Source organism: Balaenoptera musculus, chromosome 1, assembly GCF_009873245.2.
Source record: "Balaenoptera musculus isolate JJ_BM4_2016_0621 chromosome 1, mBalMus1.pri.v3, whole genome shotgun sequence".
NCBI classification, from domain to species: Eukaryota; Metazoa; Chordata; class Mammalia; order Artiodactyla; family Balaenopteridae; genus Balaenoptera; species Balaenoptera musculus.
The window spans coordinates 85,679,045-85,697,301 of record NC_045785.1 but is presented as its reverse complement, the minus strand read 5'-3'; the positions used below and the strand labels follow the sequence as shown (position 1 = coordinate 85,697,301).

The 18,257-nt window shown below is 34.7% G+C and overlaps 1 protein-coding gene across 1 annotated transcript in view; it reads left to right on the top strand.

Moving 5' to 3' along the window:
- DPYD (dihydropyrimidine dehydrogenase) overlaps nt 1–18,257 on the top strand; it is a 794,060-nt gene that overhangs the window by 554,956 nt on the left and 220,847 nt on the right. Inside the window, 1 exon segment of the mRNA XM_036825276.1 lies at nt 6,423–6,428. Coding sequence (XP_036681171.1) covers nt 6,423–6,428 — 6 coding nt within the window.

The following is an 18,257-nucleotide window of genomic DNA, read 5'->3' as shown; positions in this document are numbered from 1 at the left end:
CTTATAGCACCATCAGTAATTGAAGTTCAGTTCTTCCTGTGCCTTCCTGGACTGGTGTCAGTCTTAATATAAAACCTGTCATCTTTAAAAAAAAAAAAAAAAACCTCTCCAAAATTAAACTATTAATTTACCAGTTAGTTTATTTGGCTGACTCCTGTACCCAAACTTTCAGATCACCTCGAATTTGTTCAAATGGAATAGTTACCTACAAAAGTTATCCAGTCTTATATATAGATTAGTAAATATAAAATTGGCATGGGCAACACACATTCTGGTATAAGTTGTGAACATAAAAATAGAGAAAGCAGGTAAATTTAGAGGGCTGTATTATTATTTTTTAAATGTTTGTATACAGTGCTACACTTCAGATTAGGAAGCTGTTTAAGTAACATATTTTGGGCTAAATCTTATGACTTGAATATTTAATTTCTTCCTTCTCACCACCAATACCCCAGTCAGTATTATAATACAGTTCAATTTACTTTGTTAAAAAGGAGGTTTTGATTTCCTCATGACTCCCTTTCTTCTGTGGTCCCCTTCCCTGTCATTTCTACCTCTCTCTCCTGCTCTGAAGAGGAGCAGTCCCAGGTCTGAGACTACTTTCATCTCACAAGATTTAAAAAAAAAAAAAAAATTCTCATGGTTTACTTTCTTTTATTTATTTAATTGTATTTTTCTTCTTTTTCTGCTTACTTAGCATTTTTCTTGTTTGAATGTGTCTTATGGTTTCTGATTCTCATAGAATCATCACTAATTTTTTGATAAGAATTTGTAGGATTGGCTTACATTGCTAGCAACAAATAGCTCTTGTTTTTTTGAGAGTTTATTATATGCCGGGAAATGTGTCAACATTTTACATAGATTATATTATTTAATCCTCAAACAACCCTCTGAGCTAGTGTTACCATGTTCCTGATTTTTGCAGATAAAGGAATAGAAGCATAGAAAGGTTAAGCAATTTGTCCAAAATCCTGCAGCCAAGACATGGCCAAGCCAGGCCTCAGAGTCAGGATGTGTGACTACAGGCCTGTACAATTCACCACTACTCCATAGCTCCTCTTCTAAAGTGATGCCACGTTATATTAATTTGTTTTTAATCTTGATGTTAGAATAAGCGATTTCCTCGTTGTATCTTTCTTCATCATTAAATCTGATGAGAGCAGAACTATATCTATATGGGAGGTTTGAATCCTGTGGTGTTGACATCTTGATCCATATGCTTCTTAGCATATTTTCTTGGCTCCTTTCTGCCCACCGACCACATGAGATTAGTTAATGCATGAAAGTGACTTTTGTCCTACCTCCATTTCTAAAATAAGTATTTTCTAAGGGCAGGTCTATATCACATTCCTTTTCATATCCTCCTCATTGCCTTGTACCTTAATGGTTTCCAGATAAAGGGTCAAAATTATAAACCCTGCTGTTCAGTGCTCATCTTACAGCAGATGAGTCTTCTCACAGTACAGGAGAAAAGAAGGCAAGGCATCATCCTTCCTTCAATGTAGGCCAAAGAGAGAAGTCTCAGAGTCCTTCCTAAGTGGTCTGTTTTGCAAGAATGTCATTCAGCTTTACACATTTTTATTTTCTTCGTTTACTGGAATTGAGTACAAAAGAGGAAGCAGGATAACTTGGCTAAGCAGTTAACTTTATAGAATCCAAGAATCTCATATACTTGAAAAGGTTTCGTAGAATTTTTAATAAATACTTCCAAAGAGCTTATGTTTTTATTTCGAATTACAATTCTACAACATTTAATCCCTTGTTATTGCTTTGTCAGACTTTTAATTGAATTATTCAAAACATGAAACAAAAGGAAAGAGTTGTAGATAGCACAGTAATATTAGCAGAATTACCAGAGTGCTGAGAATTATTAAAGAGGACATTATGTTTGTTAATCGGGCATTTAATTTTACTTCTGTTTATTGATGGAAAACATCCTCTTGGAAAGGATTTTTTCAAAAACCTTAATTGTGACAATACTGTCTTAACATCCATGAATATACTGTACAACCAAAAGCTGTTTGAAACCTAATTAGTCAAAAAGACTCATAATTTTCATTTTAACTATAGAATGGCTGACCAACATTACAGTCAGATCGGTCTTTTGTGCATAGGAAAAAGCAGCCCTTCCAAAACTAGCTTCAAAAAATGGGAAGTGTTTGGAGAAAAAATTTTAAAGTATTACAGACTATAGCAAAAAAAGGAATACCCCCCTCTCAACTCATTTTATAAGGCAGATATAACCTTGATATTGAAAGGTCAGTGTGAGAAATTGCAGGCTAATCTCACTCATGAGCATTGATACAAAATACCAGACAAAATATTAACATGTTGAATCCCACAATGCATAAAAAATGTGAATATAGCATGACACTTGGGGCTTACCTCAATAAAGCAAGGTTGGTTTAACCAAAAAAGAAAAAAATTAATTAAGGTAAATCATCACATAAACAGTTAAAAGGGAAAAAATTCATATGATCATCTCAATAGCTACAGAAAAAATGTTTGATAAAATTCAATATTCATAATTTTAAAACCATCTTAGAAAACTATGAATAGGAATGAATTTCCTTAAAGTGATCTAACATGTTTACAAAATAATTGCAATATATATTATTTTTGTAATAATATATATTGCAAACTTAATGGTAAGCATTTCTTTAATATCAGTAGTGAAACAAGGATACCTGCTATTTGCATATCTGTCCTACATTGTACTAGATATAAAATGTCAATGCAGTAAGACTAATTAATTTTATATTATAAAATCAATTTATAATAAAATAAAAGTATAAAAATTTTAAAATATAAGGATTAAAAAAATTAGATGATATATATCTTCTGATTATCTATAGTGAAATTCTAAACTAATCCACTGATAAATTATTAGAATTAAAAAGATTTTAGAAAGTTTCTAGGGAAAAAATCAATATGCAAACATCAATTCATTTCTATACACTAGCTACACCAAGTTAGGAATGTATTTTTTTAAACTATACACTATTGTTGCATTAAAAATATAAATAAATAGATTTAATCTAACAAAAGATGTATATAATCATTTTGTAGAAAATTTAAAAAATTTTTATTGAAAGACATTTTAAAAAGATGTAAAAAATGGATAATATCAACTTCAGGAATTAGATATTGCTATATAAAGATTTTCATTTTTTTCCAGGTAGATCTCTATGTTTATTACAAACACAATCAAAATCCCAGCAAAATTATTTCATTGAAATAGACCAACTGAGTCTAAAGTTTATATGGATGACAAAAAAAAAAAAATAGCCAAGGCATTCAATAATAATAATAATAACAAAGATCCATATAGCATTTATTCTGTTCTAAACATTGTTTTAAGCACTTAATATACATTGAGTTGGCCTTAACCACTATCAAAAATTCTTATAAAGCTATAGCTCTTAGGATAGTGGTTTTGGCACAGGTTTAGATATTCGAGCAAAGTTACAGTATAGAGACTTCATGAAAAAAACCCAAGCACATATGGAAGCTTGATTTAAGTGAGCTGTAATTGCAAACCAGTGCAAAAATATTGAACTACGAACAAAATGGTACTAGGACAATTGTTAGCAATACACAAAAATCAAATACATGTAGTTAAAGGCCTAAATGTGATAGGCAAAAAACATTTACTAAAAACTTTAGAAAACAATGTTGAAGAATGTGTTATTGACCTCATGATCTGGAAGCTCTCTTTAAACAGGCAGAAAAAGCACAAATCATAAAAGAAAAGATTGATATCAAAAGATACCATGAGGAGAGTGAAAAGGCAAGATACAAACTGGGAGTAAACATTTGTTCTACAAACAATTGACAGAGGAGTAAAATTTAGAATGTATGCATTTCTTCAAATTTACAAGAAAAAGACAACTCAATAGAAAAATGGGCAAAAGAATTGAACAGCTGCTTAAGAGATAACATAAAAACTATAAACAACCAAACACCCATCCACAATAAAAAAGATAGAAAAATCTGTAATGTAGTTATACAGTGAAATACTATACAGCAATAAAAAAGATTGGTACACAGCTACATGCAAAAACATAAATGAATCCTAGGAATTTGATATTGAGCTAAAAAAGAAAGTTGCAGAAGAATAAGTAAGAAAGAATATAATTCCATGTATATATAATGGCTTGGCCAAAAAGTTCACTCGGGATTTTGTAACATCTTACAGAAAAACCTGAACAACTTTTTGGCCAACCCAATAATATAAAATCATTTAATATTAAATTATATGTTTTTTAGGGATGTAAATGTATATGGTAAAACTAATTTTAAAAAAGCAAGGAAATGAGAAACACAAGTATTTTTATGTAAAAAAATATATTTTATAAATATTCTTTTGTATTTATTCTATTCAGATTGTCATACTGAGTGCAGTAAGTCAAAGAAAGAGAAATATGTCACTTATATGCGGAATCTTAAAAAAATGATACAAATGAATTTATTTACAAAACAGAAACAGACTCACAGACTTAGAGAACGAACTTACAGTTACAGGTGGGGAGGGAAGGGTGGAAGGGAGCGAGAGTTAGGGAGTTTGGAATTGACATGTACACATTGCTATATTTAAAATGGATAACAACAAGGGCCTACTGTATAGCACAGGGAACTCTGCTCGGTATTATGTAACAACCTAATTGGGAAAAGAATTTGAAAAAAAGCAGACACATTTATATGTATAACTGAATCACTTTGTTGTACAACTGAAACTAACACAACATTGTTAATCAACTATACTCCAATATAAAATAAAAGTAAAACAAACAAAAAGACAAATAATGAAAAAAATCCTTACGTTCAAAATCCCTGCAATGGGAAAAAAGTCTTGGGAAAAATAATTCACAGAACACCAATCCAAGTGCAAATGATTTCACTGCTGCTTTTGTACTTCCATTAGGCAGGTTGCATAGTCACTAAGAGCACAGATCACAAAACTGGATTACTGGATTCAGTCTGTATGCATACAATATGCTATATAAAGCAACTGCCTTTGCATTCAATTCCTCTTCTGTAAAATGGATTAATAATAGTATGCATCCTATAGAGTTGTAGTGAAGATTAAAATACATGTAAATATTTAGAAGAATAGAGTCTGCTTGCGTATGTAATTGCAATTAAGATTCTTGTCACTTTTCTTCCTGCTGTTTTCTACTTAGCAACTAAAAGGCATTTTCTTGCATTCCCACAGTAATCATGATCCAGTACAGGATATGAGTTATGAGAGGAAGCTGATTGAGCAGCTCGGCTTTGATTCAACTTTAATTTTGAGTTGTGAATGAACATTAAAAGTATAGAAAAATGCCAAGGCTATGTCGTTGAGTGAATAGAAGAGGTGACATAACAGAGTGGACACAATTATTCCATCTCATCATTCATGCTACTGACAAAACATATGCCAGAAATATTCCTCTCTGTGTGGGTAGCAACATGGACAGCTTTAATCTTGTTTTCGCCTGTATGTATTTTCTAAAGTGAGCATGCCTTATCCATATAAGCAGGGAGAAAAGAACATTAGAAAAAAAGATTTCTAGCCAATTAAGAAGAAGAGAACAACCCAATAAAAATGGATCGTCAGTTCAAAGAAGCAGAACTGCAAATGGCCAGTAAACATGAAAAGATAGCCAACTCAGTAGGTCAGCGTGGAAATGCAAATTAAGGCAACACAGACACTAAATTTTTCATCAGTTAAGTTGGCAAAGAGTGATAACCTTCTGTGCCGTTGTGGATGTGGGGGAAGCAGTCACTCTCACATCTTGCTAATGGGGAAGTAAATCGTACCACACTTTGAGAAAGTGTTATGCTGAATCTGAGTAAATTTCAGGGCATGAACTTTTAGGCCCAGTAATCCAATTCTAGAAATCTATCCTATAAAAATCTTAGCACATGCATAAACATGTTGAAAATAGTTCAGTGCAGCTCTATTTGTAAAAACACAAAAACTGGAAACAACTTAAATGTTCATCTTTAAGGGACTGGCACATCCATACAACAGGATACTGTGCCATTATTAAAAAGAACGAGGTAGGTCTGTATGTTTTAATCAGGGGGAAGAAGTGAACATGTCACATATATCAATGTATGTGGTGTGTGTGTGTGTGTGTAAACATATATATGTATATACATATATAGAGAGAGAGAACAAAGCAAACGATTACATTTTTGTTAAATAACAATAATACATAAGTATATATAGATAGGCCTATATAAACATAGGGTAAAAAAATGAAAAGAACACACACTAATGTTCCTACTGGTTAGAAACTCTGGGATTGGGAAGGGAGAAATTTTCTTTCTTCTTTTATACAATTATATGGGAACAATTGTTAATTCTTGGGTGTTTTAAAATTTCAGTCAGGTTTCAAAAGGATATTATTATGTTTGAGTGCACAGGATAGGATCCTGTAGTTAAAATAATTTCACTACCACTGTTGTTATTAAGCTATGAAATGCTATTGCATGACATTAAGTCAGGCCCAATGTTTATTCTATTCAAAGAATAAACCAGGTTTATTTGGAAATATGTTGCTTCATTTCCAAAATTCCTTAGAATGATTACTAACAACCACAGGTTAACTTTTAGGAGGAGTCTCATTTTTTTTTAGAAATAATGATCTACAATAAATTATCCTAAACTCATTTACTTGATCTAGAATTCCTGTCTATGAAATAGTCCAAAAATGACTAGTTTCCATCTAATGAGAATTATAATTTGATAGTGCTATATAACTATTTAATGATAATATATCAATAAATAATAATTAAAATTATTGGAATAATATTTTTAAAATAAGGTACTTGTTAAAATTTTTACAGTGGACACAGCATATGAATCTTTATTTACCATTCATAAATAGGATAAATAGGTAGTGAGTCATGATATAAATATAAGCAACTTGAAATTGTAAAGACTTGTAGACTTTTAAAATTTGCCATTGCTTTTGTGAAGATTTATAATATCTTACCAGCTATTTTTTGCCTATTTATTATAGTAAAAGGACTTTATTCTTTCATACCTACCCATGAGAGAAAGCCATCTGTAGCTTCAGCACTCATATATTAAAGAAGTTGTATGCTTTCCTTTAAAATTCCTCATGGAAGACATAAACTTAATCAAACCTTTCTCCCCTCTAGCTGGTAACCTCTGCATGAACTAAGGGACTGAAATATTGTTTAATCATGCTACATACCACTTTTTACAGTTATGAGAAACATTATTTTGCTGCAATAGAAGCAACAAAGCAAAACGTTTTTACTCTGCGCAAAGAGAAATATATTTTTAAATTATTTATTATTTTAAATGGCTTGATTTCTTATAAAACTACATTTTCCTTTTCTGTATTTCGACTATTACTTTTGGGAGAAAGGCACGTTTTAAAAGGGTGATAATATACGTGTAATCTGTGGAACACAGACCCTCATACTGACTTGTGACCCAGAAAGGAACAACGTGCTAATTTCAGTTGGCAATCTTTACTTGATTCCTTCAGTCCAAACTCAACTATTATTAACCTTTGTTTGTGACAATTGAAGAGAATAATGGTTGAATTTGGGGCCTTTAATGTCACATGGAAATCAATAGCTGTAAATGGTAGTTGCCACAGTTCTAACTGATCTGTCACATTCGAACAAAAGAAGGTCTTTCTCGGTTCATAGAAGATAGCTGAGACAATTAAACACACACACACACACACACACACACACACACACAGGAATCTCAGAAGACCTTTATAACATTAAGGAAATGCACTGATTCTCAGTATTTTTTATAAGGCTTTTTTTTAAGTTGTTTGGTGTTATCTTTGGTTGTTGTTGTTTTTTGTTGTTGTTGTTGTTTTTGGAGGTGGTTTTCTTCACTTCTTTAACAGTGTTTATTAAATACCTGAAACTGTAAGTCAAATACAGGGGGTAGCAGACTTCATCCAGACCTCAAAAACTGGTCTCTGTCATAAAGATAAATTGAATTGTCCTTCTTAGAGTGTTGATGACAGTGAGTGGTGGGGTGCTAATGATAAGCCCCTTCATGAGCTGGCAAGGGCAGAAATTACAAAGGCTGCTAAATAAAAACAACTCAAGCCCCTTAGACCAGGGCTCTGCCTCCTCCTGACAAGCCCCTTATCATGACTTCAACTCCCAACACAAATCCCTCTTAGACTTCTGCACATTCATTGGTGTTCAACTTTCGGCGCTCGGTGTTGACCTTGTCTTTACCTTTCTTACTTTTCTGGACATTTTGTGGATGAAAATTAAGGGCTTTCAGTTCACGTTCCCACACATGACTTTGAGAAGCACTTGTGCCCAGTCTGAACCTAATACTGGTTAAAATCAGCTGGACATTGATTAATTCCATTAAGAACATAAGTTCACGTCTGCTTAGCATTATTAAGTTGTATGAAGTAATAAAAATGTTTCGGTGCTTTATCAGAAAGAAAAAGCTTTGGTAATTTTTTTTTCCCCCATAGAATAATAACAGGTCTCCAAGTTTTATTAAGGCATAATATGAAAATTCTTATTCACTGAAATGCCATTCTAACCATCCTTTGAAAAATTAAATTAGTTGTTCTTGGAAGTAGAAACTAGAAAGATTCACTACTACAAGAATATAGGAGATTAAAAAGAGGAGAGTAGACAAGATCATGTTTTTAACTTGCCTTTAGCAAAAGTACAATTTTTTCTAAGCTTAAAATTTTATAAGATGATTTTTCAGACTTAACATTTCTTAAAATTATTAGTTTAAGGACTCCATGACTTTTTAAAAAACTATACTTCTCAGAAATAAATTCATTTACTCAAGCGGAACATAATAAGTTTCTGAGAGGCCTTTTTTCTACTTTATTTCTTCCTACTAGAGCATGAGATTCCAAACTTTGTCAAATCGGCTACCTGGAACAAAAATCAGTAGTGTGCTGTTAAACTAGCTCTATGGAAAATGAACCCCTGATCTATAGCATTTGTGGTTTCTGTGGTATAAATGCTCCCACTATGGCCAGTTTCAAGCTACACCTGATGTCACTGACTATAGAGTTGGCTCCAGCCCACCACTGGAATAGTTAGGCTTCATCTATGAAAGACTTAGTTCTGCAGCCGCTATGAGTACTACTAGAACACTGACAACAGAAAAAGATGTGCCAATCTTTATCAAGGAGTGAAACACAGAGTGATAAAGTGGCTGACCAAGAAACCAGCTGTTCTTATCAGATCATCATGCTTATCTGCTTTGAGATAAAGGAAATGGGAACCATTAACTTTGTAGGTAAAACAGAAAAGTCTTTAAGGTAAATTTCACCTTTTTAAATTCTAAGCCAAAAAACTCAAAATGTTTATTTTAATGATGTAGTCTGTGTTCAGTGAAAGAATTTAGAACTTGAAAATTCCATGGGTTCCTAAGTATACTCTATACTCAATAAATTTTTTTTTCTTAAATTATGCTATTCTGGGGAAGAAAAGGAAGGTTGATGAGAAAAGTCTAACTTGTCAAGCCTTGTGCATGTGGATATAAATCTGAGGATCTCTGCATTAATTTAGGGCCTTTGTAATTCAACATGACATAATTGAAGGTGTTTGTATAAGTTCAATATACATGTTTGCATGTATGTGTGGAGAGAAAGAGGGAGAGAGAACCTTGGGTTAGTTGGCCCTTTTTTTGGATGAAAATATAAACGCTTAAGCCAAATGAGGGAAATGTTGACTTGAGCCAAACCACAGGAATGATAGTACAGCTGACTCAGGGGAAGAGTGGAGACAAGAACTTGACGCCTCAGTACCCTCTCTACCTCAGTACCCTCTCTACCTCAGTACCCTCTCTACCTCAGTAGCCTCTCTATCTATTGAGTCAGTTTCTCTCCATAGCTCAGCTTTGTTATCAGTCTCCTACAGTGTCAGCAGTGGATGAAGAAGTGTGGTAGGTCATCGATTAGTGGTTGATGCATAAATTCATTAATTTCTAGTCAAAGAACTCAGTGAGTAAAACCACTATTTGCTGAGGTGTTCTTCTTGTGGCCAGTTGTATGCCCAGTGTATTCACATTGCTATCTGAGAAAAATACATGTGCTAGATTTGTTACATAATTCTACAATTATCTATTAAATCAAGCTTGTTAACTGTATCATTCAAATTATCTACATCCTTGCTTCTTTTTCAGTCAACACCTAAAAGACATCTATTAAAATCTCCAATTATCATTGTGTTTTTATATATTTTCCTATTTGTTTCCTAGGGTTGTAAGCCTTATGCTAAACTCATGCCTTAAAGTTATGTTATATGCCTTATCTTGTTTGCCGTATAGTTTATGCATATAGTTTTGGGAATCATGTCTGTTATCACTATATAATATCACTCCTTATCTTCATCAATGCTTTTGGTCTAGATTTTCACTCAAAACTAAATTGCTCTTCCTACATTCTTTTTTGCTTTTTGTTTTTTGTTTTCTATTTTAGCTATTTGATTTGATTTTTTAAACCCAACCTGGATATTTTTTACTTTGATAAGGAATTCAGCCTACTCACACATATAGTGATAACTGATCTATTTGATTTAATAGTTCATATTATTTTGTGTTTACTATTTGCTTACTTTGCTGAAGTTTTCCCCCATTGTTTTATTATTTATTTATTTATTTGTTACTCTAATATGGACTTTTATTCTTCTCTTCACAATGATGTGTAAAGCAATATTTCTCAATTAGTATATCAAGTTCAATAATATTATATGTCCTTACTAGAACAGCCTGCTTGCTCATTTTACCCTGAAGTCTTCCTCCTTCTACTTGTTTTTAGAGACCATTAGGCTTCGGCCTGCCTTTCTCCCTCTACTTTCTTCCCTCACAATCCTGGGTTTCCTAGTAGCTGAAAAACTTTAGTTGCAAGTTTTATTAAACTTATTTAAGACATATATATATACACACACACACACATATATATCTTATTTTAAGCATATAATTTTAAGAATACACATTTCTTAAGAATCCTGTCATAACTTCTATTCTAAATCTTAGTTGTAGAATTGTCATCATATAAATTAAAACAAGTGGCTTAACACTATTCATTGTACTGTTCTTCTTCCTCTTCTCAGAAAGTAAAGATTGCTTCTGGTTGAATTTTTACGAGGTTGGGAGTACTTCCTGAGTATTTTCTACAGATAAGATATCAATACATGGGTGGCATATTTTCTGAATCCCTGAATGTTGAAAACCATTGTGCTTTTTCCTTAACATTTGAGTATTATATTGGCTAGTATAAAGATTCTTGGATCATAGGCCTTTTCTTTTAATAGCATAGTCAGATAATCTTTCCTTTGTAAGAAAACTATTTTTGTTTCTGGGTAGAAGAAAGAATTTTTTTCATTAGCATTGGAGGTCAGACATTTCCCCTGATTATGTCTAGGTGTGTGGCTTTTCGTAAAATTAATCCTGTCTGAGTCTTAGTGAGCCTATTCATTCAAAGGCACAAGTCTTTCTTCAACTCAGGGAATTTTTATTCTATTATTTCCTTGATTATCACTTCTATTCCATGCTCAATTTTTCCCCATCTGGAACTCCTCTTTGCATATTATGTCACCTAGATCTTCCTCTAAGTCTCTTATTTTATTGCTAATTTTCTTTTTTTTCCCCCTTTTATTTGATCATCCAGACAACTAATTCAGTTCTCAGCAGCGGCTACACTCTTTTTCAATTTCTCTATTTGGTTTTAGAATTCTGAAAATCATTATTGTCACTTCAAGTGATTATTATTTTTATTTTCTAATTGCAGCTCCTTGAGAATACTCATTACATGTAAGTTAACATTCTTCTCTGTCTAATTCATTAGCTATTCTTTAATAGTAGCTACTGGTTCAGCTTGACCTCCTTCCCACAACTTACAGAGTCTATGAAATAGGTAGTAATTCTCCTTTGACTTCCCTATAATGTAGATTTTGTCACTCAAGAACAGGCCAGGATTTGAGGTTCTCTTAAACAAGTGGAAGGTTGTGGATGATGCAGAGGTTTTGTCTTGTGAGCTAGTGATCACACACTGGCATACCTCAACCCCTTCTCTGAGAAGGTTATAAGACCAGGTCCTAAGACTCTATAGGTGAAAGTAGGAAAAGGTCAGTTCCTCCTAAAATATGAATGGTTGGAGCAATTTATTCCACCTATTCCCCACCCTCCAACCCTTCCAGGTCTGTCAGCCCTAGCAGGATTATGTAGCCTCCCAGAGGACCATGTGAAATATTGACAGATGTGCAAGATTGGAGCATCACTGGCATATGTTGGCTGAGCCCTCTCCAGTGGCAAAAAAAAAAAAAAAAAAAAATCTGCTGTGTTAACTTCAGACCTAGTGGGACTTCTGCTTGTCTCCCCTTCCCAAGGTTAATGAAGCCTCATACTTGCTCTCTTCTCTGGGGAGCTCAAAGCTTCTTTAGGTGTTGTGTTATTCTGGCAACTTTCTATCTTCCCAGAATCTGTCTTCACAGTTTTAAATATTGCCATCAAGTGTAAAGTTTTAATGTTATACAGTTTTTCACTTTCACAGTTATTTTGTTTGGGTTTTTTTCTACTGAGTCTAATTTTCCCAGAGTTACAGTCGAAATATCTTTTGGATTAAAATGGCAGGTCAAAATAATGGGATCATGATGTCCTACTACTTCATCTACAAAATTCTTTAATACAGTAATTGCCGTAATTAGTAAACAGTCATGGAGGAGCCACCCATTTAGAAAAGTGGAAGAAGGGAACCAAGATATAGCTGTCAATGGAACTAGCAGGGCCCACCTTCTGCTTGCCGATTTAGTGGTAACTCACTTCCTTTGAAGTAAACCAAGTCTTTATTTAGCCAGTGTGGCTGTCATGGGTTCAGATTCTGTTGCTGGGAGATAGTTCTTGCCAGTATTGACACAGCCAAGCTTGTTAATATAGTTAAGTGGTATTTAGCTATTAAGCTATCCCTTGCCATTCTGCCAGACTGAGAGATTCTTGGCCATATGGTCCTTCAAAATCCTACTCAGCTCTGTATTAATTTCATTTGAGGCACTCTCTTAGCTGGAAACCAATTCCCAAAAATGTGTTGAGTCATAATTCTTCAATTCAGACTTGCCTTAGTAGTTTCTTTGCAAAAAGCCTAGGAGTTCAGCCCATCAGCTAAGATGTCTTTTAGAGGTCTTCTGCCTTAGAGCAGTGGGAGACAGTAGGGATCTGTCCTGGAGACCTAACTGAATAAGTACCGTATACCATAGAGTTGGGCCTGTGGGTGGTGGTCTCAGCGAGGTGCAATGAGTACTTTTCTTGGAACAGAGAGTACAACAGGAAATATTTGGTAGAGGCCTGAGGAATTCTGCCTCCTCATTGCTCTGACACTCCTGGAAATGTATCTTTCTAGTCAGCATTCTCCTTTAACCCAAATGTCAGATAAGAGTCCCTCCTCCTTTCCAAGACAAACCCCTCTGCTCAAGTGCTTAATCCCAACCTCATCTACTTCTTTAATATCTCACTCTCTTCCCCATATTTATATTTTTCATTCCTCCTTCACCTTGGCCCCTTCCCCATCTCCTACGTGCATGAACAAAATCCTGAGATAAACCCTGTTCCAATCCTACCACCCTCTCAGTACACCTGTCTGTTTTTTTTTTCTTTCATCCCTTCATTTCCAGTCATCTAGAAAACTGTCTTCACTTCTTTGCCATTTATACACTCCAAACTTCTGTCTGATTTTCCTCTCACTCTAGTCAAAATACTATCAGAAATGTCACCAATAACATTTTCACAATCGTCACCTTCTTATCTCTTGCACAGAATTTGACCTTATTTAGAACCCCTTCTTGAAATTATTTCCTTTCTTTTAAAAATTGTACTTTCTGGTTCACTTCCCATCTCTCTAAGCACTTGTTTCCCCCCTTTTGAGGTCCATTTTCATCTTGTTCCTAAGCTCGAACTCAGGTTTCCTAGCTCCCTGTTCAATTCTCTTTTTCTTGACATTATTTAAATATGTTGGCGCAGTTCTTCATCCTAAAACGCTTATTGAGCACCTACTAGTCAGGCTTAGAATAGTCTACAAGGTGTAATTCCAGAGACACTTTTTAAAGGCGTACTTGCTCAAATGTATCTTTCCTACTATTGTGCCATGGTGTCTGAACTATCCACCATCATTGAGTCATTCTATGAGGTGGAGACATTATTACATTGTTGTTTTCTGGAGTTATCTTTTAAAATGTGGCTATTCTTTATAAGGAAAAAATCATTAATCTACTTATAACTTCATGATTTAAATTTATGAAACCAGTTACCTTGAAGAGAGAGAATGAGATGTAAGACAGGGACATAAGGCACTGAATAAAGAAAAATAGCCCGTGGGAGTAAAGGGAGAAGGAGGTCTGGGTAGCCTCAAGTCACTAGGATGAAGGTAGAGGAAGGCAAGAATAAAGAATATTAGAAGGAGTACACTGCGTTGTGTCTTTGCCTCAAAAAGTCATGTGTACTACTTTTAAGAGAGCAGCAACTGCACTGTTATATTTTCCAGTATGTTATTTTAAAATGTAAGAAATTTAGAGTTATCCTTGGTCCTTTCTGTTGAATTGGCCAAGTGGGAGGTAATGCAAGACTATGGGGACCCACTGGGTCAGACAGAGCTGTGGTAAATAAAGTAGGCTTTTGGGTATTGACAGCTCTACAATTAATCGACAAGGTGACATATTCCATTATTTTAAGGAGAAATGTACAGTTATCCCAAGGAGAAATAAGCATGCTATTGTATCCTGAACAGGTTGACTATCTTTGACCCGCATTTTAAAGAAAGAAGGTATGAGCTACAAGTTCTCCCCCAATCATTTTCTGAAGATTAAAATCACCGATGAAACTCTCTTTAAAATGTGCATGGACCCCTCTTCCCTCGATTTGTCCAGAAGAAGTCTGGGCCCCAAAGCCTGTGTGTGTGTATAACTCCACAAGTGATTCTGATGCACAGGCAGGTGTTGAAAACAGCTAAGCTGGAAATTTGAGGAGCTGAGTTTGATTAGATAAAGTGCAGTAATGGAAGAAGAGGGGAGGCTCTGCTTCTGTGTTAGGAAGCATCTTCTAATTAAATTTAGGAGGCAGCCTCTACAAAAAGCTGACAGCAGAGCTTCCTGTGCATGTTGCCAAGGAAAGTGTGATGAAAACAAAGGAAGTACCCTCTCTAGAAGCTTATCACAGAGATAGGCAACCTGTCTTTCTTTCAAAATCTAGTTTTGATCTGATTTCCCCTCACCTGTCCACAGAACCTCCATGTCGCAACACTTATACACTCTGCTTTCCCCAGTATGCACCCCACTTTCTTGTTCCCTGCAGCACCTTCATTTGTGTTTGGGCCACAGAACAGATTTCCTTCCACCATCTGCCCAGTCAAGCTTGTTTGTTCTCCAAGGATAGAGTCAAATATCTCTACTGACCACTGCTGCCCAAAATGACCCTTTCCTTCTCTAAACTTGGCAGCAGTTTGTGCTGCTATCTTGTATGTCGACCTCCTGCTATGTGCTTGGTACCTGTCACATAGCTGGTAAGTGACAGATCAGGAAAACAGAGGGTTAGCTGCCTCCAATCCCATATTCTTTTCATTATGCCATCATGCTGCCTCTAGCATCCCATACCAGCCTATACTATGATTACATGCTTTGCTTCCCTCTTAGACTATAAACTACGTATGACCACAGACTGTGTGTGAAACCCCATAAAGTCTGCCATCGTTTTCAAAAATGAGTCAAAAAATGACCAAACAGCAGGAAATCAGCAGCTGGGGCTATGACTTTAACCATGGCCCATGCTAACACTTGGACATTTGGAGAAGTTGCAGTTCTTAAGGTATATTAAGTCCTAAGTTTCCATGCATTGTAGTGTCAAATTTAACAAAAACTTTCAAGAAAACTCTACACCTTCATAAAGAGTTCCATAATAAGCTGAATAAGCCAATTTTAGCAGTTACTGAAGAATCAACAAGAAATTATAGCAGAAAAGTAAATCGACAAGTGCTGAGACTTAAATATTAATGAGGGATAGGTCCCAAGACCTTCTCAAATCCCTAAGCATCACTATAATATATAATTTTCCTCATAAAAGCAGTAAAGTGTAACTGAAATATTTAAATGATCCCTGTAGACCCTAATGATTCTATAGAAACAGAACTAAAGTCATTTATAATGCTATTAACATAAATTCTGAATTGAGCACCGGCCGAAACGTTTTCAAACATCACTTTTTCTTGTTTCCCATATAGAGCATATGGTTACTAATTTTTGCCTTAGTCACCACCAAATTTATACAGAACTTCTATTTTCTAAAAGATGCATCAATTTTATAAAACTTTAACTTTTTCCTTATTTCCGTCATGAGAATTAACAATTGGCTTTCTTTGGGGTTCACTCTACACAAAGTCTTTTGACATGTTAAAAAATTATTTTGTACTACTAAGTATAAAAAAAAAAAAAAAAGTTCAGCCTGCACCTCAGCGTAGGTGCTAGCTAGAAAAGCTCTTAAAAGTTAGGCTTATTCCTGGCCAAGTGACTCACACGAAGCTCACAACATCATCCAAGTTTCATATAAAAATATATATTAATATTTGCTCTATGGGATCGTTCACAAAGAGTTGAGACTTCAAATGTTTAGCCTATGAATATCAGAGACTTACTATATTAAGTAGTAGTTTTAATTCTTGCTTTTTCTGTTTTTCAGTGTACATCAGTAATCATAAGGAATTTATTTATTCATTGACTCCTAACTTACAATTTATTTCCCCAGAGCTTGTGATTTATATTACTGCTTATAGTATGCCAGGACCCAATAAATGGTAAATATTTAGTCCCTGTCATATGATACATCACCACTATCATTTGTTGATGACTATCCTGAATTATATTCATGCTCAAACGTGGAAGACAGGGTATTTGGCTTGGAGCAGATGAAGATGCCTTTAAGACAGAGAATCAGACAAAATGGTCAGGTCTTCAGAGATAGAATTCTTACTTCAAAATTTTGCCTATTTTACATTTGGTAGTGTATATATGTCCATGCCACTCTCTCACTTCGTCCCAGCTTACCCTTCCCCCTCCCCGTGTCTTCAGGTCCATTCTCTATGTCTGTGTCTTTATCACTGTCCTGCCCCTAGGTCTTCAGAACCATTTTTTTTTTTTTTTTTGAGATTCCATATATATTGTTTAGCATACAGTATTTGTTTTTCTCTTTCTGACTTACTTCACTCTGTATGACAGACTCTAGGTCCATCCACCTCACTACAAATAACTCAATTTCGTTCTTGAAGCAGCCACATAGCACAGGGAGATCAGCTCGGTGCTTTGTGACCACCTAGAGGGGTGGGATAGGGAGGGTGGGAGGGAGACGCAAGAGGGAGGGGATATGGGGATAGAGGTATATGTATAGCTGATTCACTTTGTTTATACAGCAGAAACTAACACACCATTGTAAAGCAATTATACTCCAATAAAGATGTTAAAAAAAAATTGCCTATAGTGATGCTAGCCCCTAGTCCTACTTTCATATTACTTCCACTATAATATGTTTACTAAATATATGTGGTTGTATATATATATATATATTTATATAAGTTGTAAAACAGAAAACAGGAGAACTGGCTCAAAGACCTCATATACAGACGGGATGTGTCATCATTTTAAGGAGGCAGCTGAGACCTCAGAACGCCAAATAGCACAGCAAGGCAGGAGGGGTGTATCAAGGCCTAGACACACCAACTGTATTCTCAGTGTTCCTAGGTACACAATCAGAGGTTAATTAACAGTGATTATCTCAGTAGCATCTCAGATGGAATAAAGAGGACCTGGAATATTAAACTTAAAGCTGAGAGAAATAAGGTATTCTTTCTTCTGATGTAAAAGTTCCTAGATAATATAAAAGAATACCCCTTAGAATATTCCCTTAGTACTATGGAATTGAATTTCTCTGAACACCTGCTCTAGCATAAGCATTATGTAACTTTAAGTAGAACTTAAAGTTATTGTCTTAATAAAAGCAGGCATTCAGTTAATCTTATACTATTCTATATCTATGTCTGAAAAAGTAAAACCACCCGTTCTTAAACCACTCTAAACATATGGCAATATCATTTAATTTGTAACAAAAACCAAATACCATGATGCCTTGGAGGAGTTAATTCAGTTACTTAGGTCTAGTCTTCTTTAGCCTGCCTGCCCGCCTATGTGCTTCCTTCCTTCCTACCTTTCTCCCTTTCCTCCTTAAATCTCACTACCTAGCCATAACC